This window comes from Megalobrama amblycephala, linkage group LG7 (assembly GCF_018812025.1).
Source record: "Megalobrama amblycephala isolate DHTTF-2021 linkage group LG7, ASM1881202v1, whole genome shotgun sequence".
Classification (NCBI taxonomy): domain Eukaryota; kingdom Metazoa; phylum Chordata; class Actinopteri; order Cypriniformes; family Xenocyprididae; genus Megalobrama; species Megalobrama amblycephala.
In genome coordinates, this window is record NC_063050.1 from 18,619,506 (window position 1) to 18,636,169 (window position 16,664).

A 16,664-nucleotide genomic window follows, 5' to 3' on the forward strand; every position below is an offset into this window, starting at 1 on the left:
ACCAACATACACAGGTAATGAACAGAAAGAATCAAGTAGTCAACGAATATGAACAACTTTTTGGTGAACAGATTCGAGACACTGAGGTGAATCAAAATCCCACTATTAGCATTTTCTGGGATGTGTCATAGTTTAGTAATGGAGGCAATGAACATGGCCTTTGTTATGTCAGGCCCTTCAATAGAGCTGTTAGTGGAATCGACTCCAACCATGGAGAAGACTTGATTTCAAAGCTTAGGAATTGATTATTTTTGACTCTCAGCTCAACACTACATGAATACATTTGCATTTAAATCTAAGCACATCTCTTTATCTTGACTTTACATTAAATCAACTTTTGTCTTGCCACATTTTGTTAGCAGAGAGATGCATAGTATGTACTGCTACCACATATCAAGTGTAGCAAATATGGATGATTTATTTAATTAATAACACACCAGTGTTCATCAAACTTCAAAAGTTTTCCAGCAACTGTGCTGGATCCCACAGAAGATTCAATTTGAATAGGGTGAGGCAATACCTTTGCATGCGCTCTGAGCCACACCAGGTATGTAAATACATGTACTTCAAATAACACAAAGACTTTTGTGCATTGAAACTGAAATCATGATGTTTGGAGGGACAAAAATATAAACAGACGGAAAGAAGATCAACAGATCAATCAAATCTCCACCTATGAACTGGGAATTGTTTGCATCACGTGGAAGAAGGTGCGTATGTTGTTTTATGTGACAGAGATAGACAGTATGAAGGCTGAAACTGATAACACAAATCCTCTGCTTTGACAGGTGAATTATAATTCTTTTCAGTTGAGTTCACAGAGACGACGGATGAATATTTGGCTGAACATTGCAAAATTCTGTAAGTAGACTGGGCAAGATATTTGTCTGACTGACTGTTGTTTGTAATTCTTCCCCACACGATATTATATTTAAGACTGTTTTTAATGATGTTGTGTTGTAACCCTATTTACTTGGTCTTATTATGTACAGTTCATCAGTCGACTGTAAGAGTCCAATTTGATACAAAAGCTTTTATGAAAGACATTTTGCATGTGAAATATCAATGTTGATCTTTAAGTAACAAATTTTCTTCTCTCACAGGTTAATATCAGGATAGACCAACCAACATATCAAAATGGATAAGTTCCGTATGATGGCCCAGATCCTCCAGTCCAACCAAGAGTCTTTTATGAATGGCATTTGTGGCATCATGGCCCTGGCTAGCGCTCAGCTATACACGTCTTTTGAATTCAACTGCCCCTGCATCCCTGAATATAACTACTCCTATGGGATCAGTATGCTGGTTATTCCACCTATATGGTTCTTCCTTTTGGGTTTTGTACTGAACAACAATGTCTCAATGCTGGTGGAGGAGTGGAAACGGCCAATGGGACAGCGGAGGAAGGACCCTACGGTCATGCGCTACATGTGTGTATCCATTTCCCAGCGATCGCTCATCGCGCCAGCCGTTTGGATCTCAGTGACTCTAATGGATGGTAAAAGCTTCCTGTGTGCCTACAGTATGGACCTGGATATGTCAGAGTTTGGCAAAAATGTAAGTGGATATGGACTGTCTCAAGAGGAACTCTTACGAACGCTGGCCAAAATTCCATGCAAGCAAATATATGATGGCCAACACATTCTATCCAGAGACGCCGCTTCCAGATACATATGCTGTATTTCACAGGTACTGTAAGTTGATCTGCTTATTGCAGTACTGTATGCTTGATATTCAAAGTAGTAGTAAGACTCCATTAAAATTATATTTTCCATGTTTCAATGCTGCCTAAACTCAGAAAAGCACTCAGAAGTAGCCTATATAGCACAAAAGTTAGAAGTCTACAGAAATGTGGAGAAAGTATGAAAAAAGTCATCCTAAAAAAAAATCATAATCACACTTTTCATAATCTAAAAGAGAGCTCCTGCTTAGATCAAGGTTATAGTTAGGTAAAACCTTAAAAAACATTAAAGGGTTAGTACACCCAAAAATGAAAATTCTGTCATTTATTAATCACGCTCATGTCGCTCTACACCCGTAAGACCTTCGTTAATCTTCACAAATTGAGATATTTTTGTTGAAATCCGATGGCTCCGTGAGGCCTGCATAGGGAGCTCCGAATCTTCCTGAAGCAGTGTTTTGAAATCGGCCATCACTAAATAAGTCGTTATTTTGTTTTTTTTGGCACACCAAAAATATTCTCGTCGCTTTATAATATTAATATTGAACCACTGTACTCACATGAACTGATTTAAAAATATGTTTTTAGTACATTAATGGATCTTGAGAGAGGAAATGTTGTTGCTGGCTATGGAGGCCTCACTGAGTCATCGGATTTCAACTAAAATATCTTAATTTGTGTTCCGAAGATTAACGAAGGTCTTACAGGTGTAAAATGGCCCGAGGGTGAGTAATTAATTTTGAGTGAACTAACCCTTTAATTACTTAAGATAAACTCTAACTAAAATATCACACAATGAAAATATGTTACTAATTCATATTTGTTTGTCTATATTCTAAATGTTCCAGGCTTTTGGATGGTTGTTCTTGTTGATCATCACAATTGTTGCATTTTTAATCAGAGCCATTCGGCCCTGCTTCACCCAGGCCGCCTTCCTCAAAACCAAATACTGGTCTCACTACGTAGACGCGGAGCGCAAGATGTTTGATGAGACTTGCACAGAACATGCCAAAAGTTTCGCCAAGGTTTGCATCAAGCAGTACTTTGAGGGTATTAGCGGTGAGATTCAGAGCTTCCATGATCATTCATGTGGAGATGACAGTGATGATGATGACGATAAACCTGAAACCGAAGAAGACAAACTGTTGGGGATTCGTCGCCAGGACACCATGAACAAGGTGCTGTGGGACTGGCACATGTGCAAACCTGCACTGAGTCTAAGAAAGTGTGAAGATGTTAGAGCTGGACAAAATGGAGATTGTAGCATGAATGCTAACAATAATCAAGATGGACATGTCTCTGATAACACTGACCTTAGTGTGGGACAAAAAGGCTTCAAAAGTGGTTATGTGAATGCTGGCCTTGATATTGGCCAAAGTGATTTGGGCAGGGGATATGATAATGCTAGCTGTAGTGTGGACCAAAATGGCTTTACAAAAAGTCAAAGCAAAGATAGCACAAGCCAAAATGAATTCATGAATGGCGGTGTTCCTTCTTCATGGAGTGCTCAAAAGAAAGCATGGGCAGTGTATTATAGTAAGGTATGAGTCTGAGATGTGTCTTTTTTCAGGCCTGACTAGAAATCCTACTATATTGGTAAATTGCTTTATATGTTGTTATAACCATCAAAACACATTGATTATTGTAATTTCAATTACATATTACTTATCACATTATACTAACCAAAGCTATGAATGATAATCCTAGTTTAGAGCCACTTTTTAAAGATTTTAAATAGAATGCAGTTTCATCTTGTGCCACCAGAGGTCACTATACAACACATCTCACCACAGCAACTTTTGACATTCTTTAACCTTTTTCAGTCCAAGAACTAAGGCCCTGTCCCAAATGGTACACTTCATATGCACCTATGGACTTACAATGGTCACCGTGTATGCATGATCATGAAGTCCACGAGATTGTGAGGTGTCCAATTTGTCATTTTAGGTTTCAGAAGGGTGCAACGAGTGCCCACTTTGCGGTTGATATGCGCCCTTGATGTACACTTTTGCTGAGCCTGCACTGAAGTAAGCTCTGCAGCAGACTTCTTCCCAACAGTCAAAGCAGCATTACATCACAAAAGTGCGAACTTGCAGGAAGGCTGCCAGGGTGCCATTTGGGACAGGGCCTAAGACTCTCTTAACACTTTTCATTCTATTCAATATATATATATATATATATATATATATATATATATATATATATATATATCAAACAATAAAATCTCAACATTAGAATACATTTACTGTATTCTACTGTAAAAGTACTAACCAATCTACATTTGTAAAAAATAAAAGAGGGCACAATAAAAAATGTTTCCAAGACATTTAAATGTGATCTTCATTAAAAAAAAAAAAGAAGACAAAAGTTAATTTGAATAATAATCACATTAAGGACATTGAAGAAACCTCTGATAATATTTATTTATTTAATACTATTTTTAATTAGCTTTTGTTTTCATTTAGATTTTAATAAAGGTTTACTAAAGATTTAGTAATTTTATTATGTGCTTTTGTCATTTTTATTCTTTTTTTTTTATATTTCTATTTAGTTTTATTTGTATTTTGGTTTTAATTTGAATTTATTTCATTTATTTGCCAATGAATTATTATTAATTTTCATTTAAGTTTCTTAAATGAACATTTTTCAATTGATATTTATATTTTACTTTAGTTTAATTACCGAAAGTGTAGTAAAGGGTTAGTTCACCCAAAAATGAAATTTCTGTCATTAATTACTCACTCTCATGTAGTCCCAAACCCGTAAGACTTTTGTTCATCTTCAGAGCACAAATGAAGATATTTTTGATGAAATCCGAGAGGTATCTGAACCACACATTGGCACAGGGCCGTCGCCAGAACATATAGAATGGGGGCATTAGGTTTTCATACGGGGCACACATTTTTATAATCTGAGAAACAGATGTTCACCAAAATAATAATGTCCCGTATTTAATTAATGAAATAGACTTCTATATCTAAAGAAATAGACTTCTGTAATGAAATAAAGTTCTATATTACCACAAAAACACAATCTGGTTGATCCTAATTAGATCAAACTACACCAAAAACTAAACCCCTTTGCATTATGGCAATATACTTTGCAAACACGAGACACAAAAGCTTTTCAATTCCTCAAACAACACAATAATAAAAACGATACATACCAAATAGCAATAAAAATATGTAGGCTAGCCTACATCTGTAGCATATTGATGTGTAACAAAGACTTAACAAAATAGCTGAAGGCGGCGAGTGATACTAGTCATTTATAAATAAGCCCTAATTATGTTTCAAGTTCCGTTTTGTGTAATAATGCATTAAATATGAATTTTCTGATCATAGGCAGAGGGTGAACCAACACCAGGGTAAGGAGATGCGATTCCCATTTAAAAACACATTTAAACAGATTTCCTTGAAATAGTTTTAACTTACTTGTCACAGCACAACCTATATCCCAACATAAACACTGCTGATAAATTATTTGTTAATAAAGTGTTTATGTTCACAAACCACTGTTAATTTTAACAGATTACGCACGCGGGATTTGGCAGAGTGCGCAAAAGGCACTCCCTTTATAATCCCTAAAAATCTCACTCATTTTAGTTCATTGCGATCTCAAGAAGTTCTGTAACAATAAATTAAACTGACTGCATAATTTACACAATTGTTTGTTATAATGAGGGAATAGAGATTGTTGAATAAAGTCGTTATTTTTGTTTTGTTTTTGTGCACAAAAAATATTCCCGTTGCTTCATAACATTAATGTTGATCCACTGCAGTCACATGGACTATTTTAACGATGTCTTTAGTACCTTTCTGGAGCTTGAAATTTGTTATGACGTTGCTGTGTATAAGGAGATCAGAAAGCTCTCGGATTTCATTAAAAATACCTTAATTTGTGTTCCGCAGATTAACGAAGGTCTTACGGGTTTGGGACGACATGAGGGTAAGACCTGTAAGACAGTGGATGGCATACTTAGGCAGTTTTTAGACCCGTAGATTCTTTGCCTTTTTTCCGAAACAGGTACTAAATTTGTTACAATGTTGCACTTTCTTCTTGGTTCAGTTCACTTTCACAAGGCAACATTTCAAAGTGTACCAAAATGTGATTATGCAAGTCACATGTGAGTAAAACTGTCCTCTTATTGGTCAGAGTTTCCTCTGCGTCATCCATCAAGATGGACTGACAAGTTCGCTCCGCAAACTTATTGTGGCTTTATCTGAAGCTGTCAAGACACATGTAAACACGTATACAAGTGTAGCCAACATTACCGCTCTAACTGATGAATTACATACAGTACAGTCCAAAAGTTTGGAACCACTAAGATTTTTAATGTTTTTAAAAGAAGTTTCGTCTGCTCACCAAGGCTACATTTATTTAATTAAAAATACAGTAAAAAACAGTAATATTGTGAAATATTATTACAATTTAAAATAACTGTTTTCTATTTGAATATATTTCACAAAGTAATTTATTCCTGTGATGGCAAAGCTGAATTTTCAGCATCATTACTCCAGTCTTCAGTGTCACATGATCCTTCAGAAATCATTCTAATATGCTGATCTGCTGCTCAAGAAACATTTAATGTGTACAATTGTACAAAATATTTGTGTACAATATTTTTTTTTCAGGATTATTTGATGAATAGAAAGTTCAAAAGAACAGTGTTTATCTGATATCTAATCTTTTGTAACATTATAAATGTCTTTACTGCCACTTTTGATTGATTTAATGCATCCTTGCTGAATAAAAGTATTCATTTCTTTAATTTCTTTTCAAAAAAATAAAAATAAAAATTCTTACTGACCCAAACTTTTGAACGGTAGTGTATAATGCTACAGAAGCTTTGTATTTCAGATAAATGCTGTTCTTTTGAACTTTCTATTCATCAAGGAATCCTGAAAAAAAAAAGTACACAACTGTTTTCAACATTGATAATAATCATAAATGTTTATTGAGCAGCAGATCAGCATTTTAGAATGATTTCTGAAGGATCATGTGACACTGAAGACTGGAGTAATGATGCTGAAAATTCAGCTTTGCCATCACAGGAATAAATTACTTTGTCAAATATATTTAAATAGTACACAGTTATTTTAAATTGTAATAATATTTCACAATATTACTGTTTTTTACTGTATTTTTAATTAAATAAATGTAGCCTTGGTGAGCAGACGAAACTTCTTTTAAAAACATTAAAAATCTTAGTGGTTCCAAACTTTTGGACTGTACTGTATATTAACTTCGTCATGACCACCAGGTGTGAAATGGCCTTAGAATGAAGGCTGGACTACACTACACAACTTTTGCCGAGATTTTGCCCCAATTTACAGTCTGGACAAGTTGACGCTAGTCGCCGAAAGTCAGAGCCAGTCTGCAGATTTGAGTTGACAGATTTCAAGAAATTTGTGTAGTGGATGACGGTCATAGACTCCAATTTTTTAGCTTCAAAGTTTGATTCCATCCATTCGGAGGATATCAAACATGGTTGATATTTTGAGCCGATTTTAGAACACATAGCCTATTGTTTTCATTTGTCATGCATCTCCAACCCAGACAGCTGGGTCCGGGATCTGGGCCGTCACTATGATGCTGTCAGGGATAGTAAAAAGGCAAGTGTTTCTGCATGAGTTTGTTGTGTTCGTAATGACTTGAAAGTCTGGTATTGTGTGATCCTCTGTCGTTTAGTGTAAAATGCCTCTGTAATTTACAAAGCCAGCAAGTGTGTGACACATAGTGTTTTAAAATCTGTTCAGATTTTAAAAGTCATGTAGTATATTCCAGCCTTTAGATAACCAGCAAATAATCTGGTTGACATGAAACTGAACTGTGCACTACACAGATAAGTCATCAAGATTGCTGAGTGCAACAAACAGAGACACAGGGAGCACATGGTTGTTAGGCAAGCAGCAGCTGTTTTCTCTAGAGCAGAATCTCGCACCAGTGTTGGGGGTTGGTCGCCTGAGTCTGTTGTTTCTTTTTCCGCCCTTTCTCTGTTTAAAAGCTACAGTTACATTCTGTGTTTGAACATAAACAGGCTTCCATCATGGCAGTGCTTTAGTAGGTCAGACAGAAACATGATCTGTATCTGATCTGATCTGTGCTGCATATACGTGTCACCGCTTTAACTCATGCATTCTGCCCCATTTTTTTTCACTCTCACTTGTTTTGTCTGTCACCTTCGGCTTCTCTTTTCTGCAGCAGAGCGCATGCATGTGCCGTTACTTCCTCTAAAATGTTGCAGCCTTTACACACAGAAGAAGAGGAGGCCATCCTGTGACTGCAGTCGCGCAGTGAGAGCGTGAGGGATTGGAGGAGGGGAATCGCTCAGGAAGGGAGGGAGGGATTGGAGGACAGAGTTGCGAGGCAAACCAGGATCACATGAGCACAGATCTGTTTACAAACTGAATGTGTGCGGCCAGGAAAGACGCAGGAGCCTTCCTGGAGAATATTACTGGCCAGCCTCACTAGCACACATCTTTAACCCCCAGATGCTTGCGTTTTGGCTGGGATATTTGTTAAATGAGCTGAGGGACGATTCGTTTTTTGTCTACTTTTTTGATGGAAGGATTGAGAGAGCAGATGGTTTTAGGTGGAGAGAAAAAATACTCCCCCACACAGGCGCACACACACACATAAACACTCCAGTGGCTTGAAAATACCGTTCTCTTCCTTCTCTAAAGGGCCTGCTCTTCGATAAAGGAATATACCTCAAAAAACAAGGCAGGCCAAGAGCGACGTCAAGGAAGAACTGCTGGAATAACCGACAAGAGACTCAAAGGCATGCCAAAGTCTTTTGCAAGAGGGTTTGAAGGATAACAAAGACTGTAGATGGATCGTATGTTGTTCACAATTCTGCACGTATGGATGTTTAGTGCTCACTAAACCACCAGACGCAGGAATTATCAAGGAATTTGTTAACTTTTGTGTGTGACTACACAAAGAAGATCACATCTGAAGTGCCATTCGGCCACATATGGACTCGTTCTCAAAGACAAGAAGAATATCAAGGGCACATTATGCTCCCTTTGTCTCTGTAACAAAGCACCTTGTGCATATTCACATCAGCGGAGCCAAAGAGTGATTGAAATCTTTTGTTCTTCGATGCTGGCATCATAAGAGTGGAATGAATGGAGGAATAATTGAACTATAATCAAGACAGCACACCCTATCATTTTAAGAGCTGGTTTTTAGACCCGTCGGACCTACGGGAACAACGAAGGGTGCACAGTGGCAAATTGTCGGGAATAAGTCAAGCTGGAATCTGGTTTTTGGTTGTGTCCTCCAGCCCCCGCATTGCCTGTTCCAGACAAGCAGTGAGTTTGCAGCAGCAGTGCTTGGAGTCAGATTACATGCAACCATTCCAATGGTGTAACGGTGAGTGGCCTTTGCGAAAAAGTCCAAGCTGAACTTGAGTTTGTTTTTTTCCCCCAGCATTAGTCACTGACGTGCTGCTGAGGATGTTGAAAACAGTTTGAAGAAGTCAAAGGGAACAATTCAGAAAGGTCAAAAGTAGCTTGTCAAGATTGTTGAAATATTCGTGCTATGTTGAGACTGTTTTTAACAACCCGCATGTTGTCAGCCTTTTGCTCTTCTGAAAACGGATATGTCTAGAGTTTTATTTTTAGATGAAAACATGAATCGACCTGTAACAAGTCAAATGTTTCAGTGACAGTAATGCTCAGTAAGTAAAAAAATGCTTTCTGATTATCGGAAATTGCTCAGATTCCGATTACGTGTACGTCATGTCATGTAAACGCGTCAACCCGATTGCCTAAACCAGATAAAGGAAATAAGACAGCATATTTATGTATTAATAATATTTTTGGGTTATATATATATACGACCCCCAATATATATGTTCAAAAGTTTGGGCTCAGTAAGATTTTTTTAATGTTTTTGAAATAAGTCTCACCAAGTTTGCATTTATTTGATTAAAAATACAGTAAAACTGTAATAGTGTGAAATATTACATTTAAACCGTTTTCTATTTGAATATATTTTTGAATGTAATTTCTTCCTGTGATCAAAGCTTCATTTTCAGCATCATTACCCCAGCTTCAGTTCCGTATGATCCAACAGAAATCATTCTAATATGATGATGTGCTGCTCAGGAAACTATTATTTCAACATTGATAATAAAAAGAAATTATTATCAATGTTGAAACAATAGTTATTCTGCTTAATATATATGGAATATATGTGAAGCTCTTTTTCTGAATAAAGTGTTAATCAGAATATAGATAGACCATAATCAGAATACGAAAATGTATCATGGCATTCTTTGAGTTCCATTCATACAATAAAAAATATCATACTCATTCAGTCATAATCATTCATAAGAATGATAATAAAAATAATAATTCAACAAAAATGTATTCAGTTGTATTACTGTAGAGAAATTAAATATTTTGCCTTTGTATATGACAAAACGTAATAATAATGATAATAATTGTTGCCTGCGCATATGGCACACATTAAATCTCTTCATACCGTCCCCATCAGAATGACACAAGCTTACAATAATCTCTGTGGAAGCCCCTTCATATAAGCACCTTAGATGAATTGTTCCACAGACTCAAACTAAGGGGGATTCTTGCAGACGCTGCGTTAATCTTTAACTCTTACAGTACGTTGACTGACTGGGGGAATATGAATGGAGAACAACTTACATGGTTAGATAACAGTAAAGTATGAATGGTATACTCTTATAACACACATATGGCTTCATGAAAGGCCAGATGGTGGTTTGTTGGAGGCAATCCACAGTTGTTCATATTTGTTTTCTGCATAGCTAATTTGCAAAAATTCCCTTGAAAGTGGGCGTACTGAAGAGCTGTGTTCTTCCTGCTTGTGTTTGGTTTGAACTGCTGATTTGAGTGTGTTTGTGTGTAGGCTGCCTCTGTGGTCTAGGGCTGCAGCATTCAGACTGTGATATGTCAGAAGAAGACATCTACCGTCTGCCGCTCAATGTGTACGTCATCGTACTGGGCATAGGCATGTTCATCTTCATGCTCAGTGTAATCTTCTGCTGCTATCTGTTCAGGCAAGAACCCAAACACACTCACCACACCCGCACAACTGCTGTTACACAAATCAGATGTGTCCTTTGTTGCGTTCTGCTCCTGTAACGACATGTAGAAAGACACAGAAAGATGTCTGGAACTTAGTATATAGTTTGCATTTCTCTCTCTCACTCTTTTTTATATATAAGAATATATTATTTTTGAATGTTTTATAAGGGAACATTCCATTCTGTGAACATTATGGGAATGTTACTTTTGAATGTTCTCTGAATCAGTAGTAACATTAAAAACAACAACAACAACAACAAAACAGACGGAAGTCCAACTAAAATATTTCAGGAAAAAAACATTCCATGAATGCTGTACAGATAATGTTTTTGTGCTAACGTTGTGATAACATTTTTAAAGACCAGATAACTTTGAATGAACATTCTATTAACGTTACTGGAAGAACGTTTGTTCATAAATTTGAGAGAACCTTGTCAGATCATTCCCTGTTAGCTAATCACACACATTTAATGAATAATAAATACTATTTTATTTAACAAATTAATTATTAGTTTAATTTACATTTAAAAACTTTGTCAGACTTTAAGATGACAGTATAAATTACAAATTATTAGTATAAATTAGTATAGAAGTATCGTATATGCATATGAGAGTTTGACAGGAAATGCTGCAACAAAATGATTTACACAATCACAACATCTCTCTTTTGCACCACCCACAGCAGTTTTTGCAGTTGAACTCAGGAAGCATATAAGTGTTGTTTCATTTTTTTTCTCTTCTCTTTACAGGTTGAAACAGCAAGGCACAAGGGAGCAGTACAGCTACAATGAGGTGGGCCTAAAACAATACAGTTAGATATAAATATAGCATAGTCTTTGCCAGAGTCTTGATGAAATCCAATCTAACAGATGACCTTCATGATATACTTTGCTTATATAAATAGTTAGCATGCAAGCATGACACAAGATTTTCCATGAATATGTTACAGAAACGCATGAAAGGTCATTTTGTCTTTTTAAAAATTGGTTGAAGAAGGTGCTTACCTTCATACAATGTTGGTCAAGCTCCTCTGAATTTATGTCAGATAATAATAATAATAATAATAAAATAAAATATGTAATGAAACTCACAATAAAAACATGTGACCTTCTTTAAAAAAAAAGCATTAAGACTCCAAATTGTATTCATAGAAAGTGCTATGTAACATGTAAAGAGAAACACCTAGACTAAACTGCAATTGAAAACACATTAATCGATACATAAAGCACACTTGTCAATTCTCAGTTACTTACAGTGGCTTTTTCCTGATAGAGATCGATCAAATATGTAACTTTTTGATTATTAAAATAATTTATTCTATCCCAATGTAGAGACAACTGTAAGTACACCGTGTATATGCTAATGTTAATCGAAAACTACAAACAGTAAGTGTTTCTGTGGACTTCTATGAAAATTCGCCACAACGATTTATCTGTTCAGTCAATCAGTCCTACACAAACCATTTAACGGCTCTGTACGCAACGACGCTGACTCAACCAATGGCGTGAGTTGTGGGCGTGGCTATCTGCTTGTATCAACGGCTGATGAGGGGCTGTTCGGAAATTAAATTACAAAGTTTTAATTGAAGCGATTTAAAGGGTTAGTTCACCCACAAATGAAAATAATGTCATTTATTACTCACCCTCATGCCGTTCCACACCCGTAAGACCTTCGTCCATCTTCAAATTAAGATATTTTTGTTGAAATCCGATGGCTCCGTGAGGCCTTCATAGGGAGCAATGACATTTCCTCTCTCAAGATCCATAAAGGTACTAAAAAAATATTTAAATCAGGTCATGTGAGTACAGTGGCTCAATATTAATATTATAAAGCGACAAGAATATTTTTGGTGCGCCAAAAAAACGACTTAATTAGCGATGGCCTATTTCAAAACACTGCTTCAAGAAGCTTCAGAGCGTTATGCGTGTCGAATCAACTGTTTGGATCGCGTGCCAAACCGCCAACGGCTGAAATCACGTGACTTTGGCGCTCCGAACCGCTGAATCAACACTCCGAAGCTTCATGATCAGTGTTTTGAAATCGGCCATCACTATACAAGTCGTTATTTAGTTTTTTGGCACACCATAAATATTCTCATCGCTTTATAATATTAAGGTTGAACCACTGTACTCACATGAACTGATTTAAATATGTTTTTAGTACATTAATGGCTCTTGAGAGAGGAAGTGTCATTGCTGGCTATGCAGGCCTCACTGAGTCATCGGATTTAAACACAAATATCTTAATTTGCATTCTGAAGATTAATGAAGGTCTTATGGGTGTGAAACGGCATAAGGGTGAGTAATAAATGACATTATTTTCATTTTTGGGTGAACTAACCCTTTAACACTAAACAACACATTGTCATTTTTCTTTATTTTCTCTTAAAGGTGGTGTTGAAAGGTGCAGGAAAGAAGCTGAGCCTACTGGGAGTAAGTTTCATAAGCTCTCTGTAAAAGAACATGTTTACATTTTACCACATAGTTTATACTATGTGGTCTAAAATTTGTATGACGTCAGAAAGCTCAAACCATTATTTTTAAAGGGAAAATGTCACAGACAGCATAAGTAAACTCTAAAAACTGCTGGGTTAAATATGGACAAACCCAGGGATTGGGTTGTTTTCACCCAGCCATTTTTTTCAACCAATTTTGGATTTATTTTTTTAGCCAGCAATATAGTAATATAGTAAAAGGCATGTTTTTGCTCACCCCCCAAATAGGGGCAAATTTGTGGGGTATTTTAAGCTGAAACTTGACCAGACCAGAGACTTATATTACATCTTGTGAAAGAGGGCATAATAGGTGCCCTTTAACCCAACCTGCTGGGTTTGTCCATATTTAACCCAACTTAGGTTGTTTTTAACCCAGCATTTTTTAGAATCAGAAATTCTGCATATAGAGTTTTAAAAAGTACTTTTTAGAGGAAATCATGACATATTACTTATAAAATGTAATGGAATTAGCTGAAAACCTGTGCTGAAAGTTCATTTGCATTACACACTAAATAGGGTTAAATATATCAAATTATGTGACTAAGTTGAGTATCCTGTTGATTACGTTGGCAGCGTTTCTTGAGAAAAACTATTTATGAACACAAGTGTCAGAATCAAAGATAGTTCTGCATTTCATATCTCCCACGTAGTGCATTAAAAATTCCTTCACAAGCGAGGCTCAATTAGGTTATGATGTATTCATTTGATTAGTAAAAACCTCAGGGGAAATTCTTGATTATGCAAATAGACCTCTGCAGGATTTTCTGGTCCTCTCAACCACCTGGTGAACTGCATTATGGGAGCCCAGACGTGATTTTCTGTAGATTTCCAGTCCCCTTCAAGCAGTAGGAAAAAGTGTGACTGAAACCAAAACAAAGGGACAATGTTGGCAAGGCTACAGCCAGCATTCCTGTAGCCTACTGCTTAACAGATAAAAAGTGTTTGGATTATGTGTGTAAAAGAAAGGGACACTAAATTTGTTTTGTCTATTGCGTCACAGCAGCCCTGTGCCGTGTGCCTAGAGGAATTCAAGACCAGAGACGAGCTGGGCGTGTGCCCGTGTTCACACACCTTCCATAAGAAGTGAGTTCCACAGTAACGAGTGTTTACTTAACGGGAGACATTTACTTATTTACTTATGCCAAGGCCTGCTTGGAATATAGAGCTTGCAGAATTCCACAGGAAACACATCAGTCACAGTTTCACACATTACTTGCCTTTGCATGTTTATTTTTAATGACATCAGGAAATCAAAATTAAAGTTTTGTGGCTTTAATTTATCGATTTGAGGCCACTATGTTAGAGAACTCCTAATAAACACAACAGTGGGAAAACGGACCCAAAATATTGATGACACCTCCCCCTAATATTAACTGTTTTCAAGACTGATAATAAGATAAGTTTCTTGAGCATCAAATCATATTAGAATGATTTCTAAAGGATCATGTGACCCTGAAGACTGAGTAATGATGCTGAAAATTCAGCTTTGCCATTACAGGAATAAATTACATTTTAAATTATAAAATAGAAAGCAGGTAATGATAATATTACTGTTTGTACTATATTTTTTGATTAAATAAATGCATAAAAGCAAAAAGGCTTCTATCAGAAACATTAAAAAAATGTACGGACTCCACATCTTTGAAAGGTAGTATATATGAAATAACAGTCTATTTCAAGTCAAGTCCATTTACATTCTCCTATATATAAAATAAAAATAAAATTATATTAATAAAAAATAATAATATAATGCAATGCAATCTAGATGTTTGAATAATAAACTCTTATAATATGCATCAGAGTCCTGAAGACATTTAAAGGGTTAGTTCACCCAACTCTGTCATAACTCACTCACCCTCATGTCGTGCAACACCTTAAAGACCTTCGTTCATCTTCAGAACACAAATTAAGATATTTTTTGATAAAATCCGATGGCTCAGTGAGGCCTCCATTGACAGCAAGATAATTAGCACTTTCAATGCCCAGAAAGCTACTAAAGACATATTTAAAACAGTTCATGTGACTACAGTGGTTCAACCGGTTATGAAGCGATGAGAATACTTTTTGTGCACCAAGGGAAAAAAAATAAAAATAACGACTTTATTCAACAATATCTAGTGATGGACGATTTCAAAACACTGCTTCATGAAGCTTTATGAATCTTTTGTTTTGAATCAGTGGTTCGGAGCACGTATCAAACTGCCAAAGCCACATGATTTCAGTAAACAAGGCTTCGTTATGTCATGAGTGTTTCAAAATTTCAATGGTTCACCACTGGGGGCGTGACTTTGGCAGTTTGATACACGCTCTGAACCACTGATTCGAAACAAAAGATTCGTAAAGCTTCGAAGCTTCATGAAGCAGTGTTTTGAGCCATCGGATTTTATGAAAAATATCTTAATTTGTGTTCCAAAGATGAACGAAGGTCTTACTGGTCTGGAACGACATGAGGGTGAGTAATTAAAGACAGAATTTTCATTTTTAGATGAACTAACCCTTTAAGTATCACTCTTACGACGTACAAGCAACAGCCTAGCATTGTGGTGGCAATTTTTGCATGGGCAAGCAAACTGCCAAAGTGCAAAAACCATAGTTTGCCATTTGCAACCATATTTTTAAAGAAATCTTTCATTGTAACTTGCAGGTGCCTGCTGAAATGGTTAGAGATCCGCAGCGTCTGCCCGATGTGCAATAAACCCATCATGCGTGTACAGAACGCCGACGCCCCACGAGGAGCCGAGGGGCTGCAAGACCCAGAGGAGGTGTGACCCCAAAAACTGTACGGCCCACGGCCAGATTAACACCCTCCAGTTCTGCGATTGTTGGAACAAATCACGTGACCTGCTAAGGCTCTCCAAAGCCATCTATATGCACCGCCACAGCGGACCCGGAGAACGCGAGATACCAGGACGACAACGTTCAGCCTCCACTAGTGATTCAGTACCATTTTGCCAGTAGCCAAACATTAAAATAATCTCCTATATATCGTGCCACAATATTCTTTAAAGTAGTATCGTGCCGAGGTTCTAAAACGAGAGACACACCGTGCATGCTGGGTAACGGACGTCAAAACGAGAGGTAAATATCTCAGGAGTTTGCCTCAGGGGATCTAACCAGGAAACAAAAGAAAACATTAGACTTCGGCAATTAAACTTTTACTGTCGATGGACTGCCGTATATATGTGACAATAGGGTGTAGGTGTAGTGCACTGTCTGTTTGACTGGTACTACAGGTCTTCATAAAGATCCTGCGTAGTCCTTACAGAAATATTCAATATGTAATCAGTAACCAGCAGTTCTTCTCCATTTATTGTGTTCATTGCTTGAATTGTTCCTTTCTCTTGTTATTTTGTATTGTTTGTTTTTGAATAAAATGTTTTTGTGGTTAACCTTCCTAAATGGTGGATAAAGA

General features: G+C 36.7%; 2 protein-coding genes across 4 annotated transcripts; both read left to right on the forward strand.

The window, feature by feature from the left end:
- The first annotated feature begins 622 nt into the window (after window positions 1-622).
- On the forward strand, window positions 623-3,852 carry LOC125271946 (calcium homeostasis modulator protein 1). Its single transcript, XM_048196329.1, has 4 exons — window positions 623-710; window positions 789-861; window positions 1,104-1,689; window positions 2,530-3,852. Exons 3-4 carry the CDS (start codon window positions 1,138-1,140, stop codon window positions 3,226-3,228), a joined length of 1,251 nt encoding a protein of 416 aa, XP_048052286.1. The 5' UTR covers window positions 623-710; window positions 789-861; window positions 1,104-1,137; the 3' UTR covers window positions 3,229-3,852.
- A 3,990-nt stretch (window positions 3,853-7,842) lies between these two features.
- On the forward strand, window positions 7,843-16,651 carry zgc:175214 (uncharacterized protein LOC557610 homolog). 3 transcript variants are annotated; one of them, XM_048196335.1, is made up of 6 exons: window positions 7,843-9,061; window positions 10,580-10,730; window positions 11,508-11,550; window positions 13,149-13,190; window positions 14,253-14,335; window positions 15,897-16,651. In XM_048196335.1, the coding sequence occupies exons 1-6, from the start codon at window positions 9,037-9,039 to the stop codon at window positions 16,018-16,020; spliced, it is 468 nt and encodes a 155-aa protein (XP_048052292.1). In that variant the 5' UTR covers window positions 7,843-9,036; the 3' UTR covers window positions 16,021-16,651. The 3 variants fall into 3 exon arrangements, with proteins under 3 accessions (XP_048052292.1, XP_048052295.1, XP_048052294.1); XM_048196338.1 differs by lacking the exon at window positions 7,843-9,061 and adding an exon at window positions 9,080-9,189; XM_048196337.1 differs by lacking the exon at window positions 7,843-9,061 and adding an exon at window positions 9,216-9,368.
- Window positions 16,652-16,664: the final 13 nt, after the last annotated feature.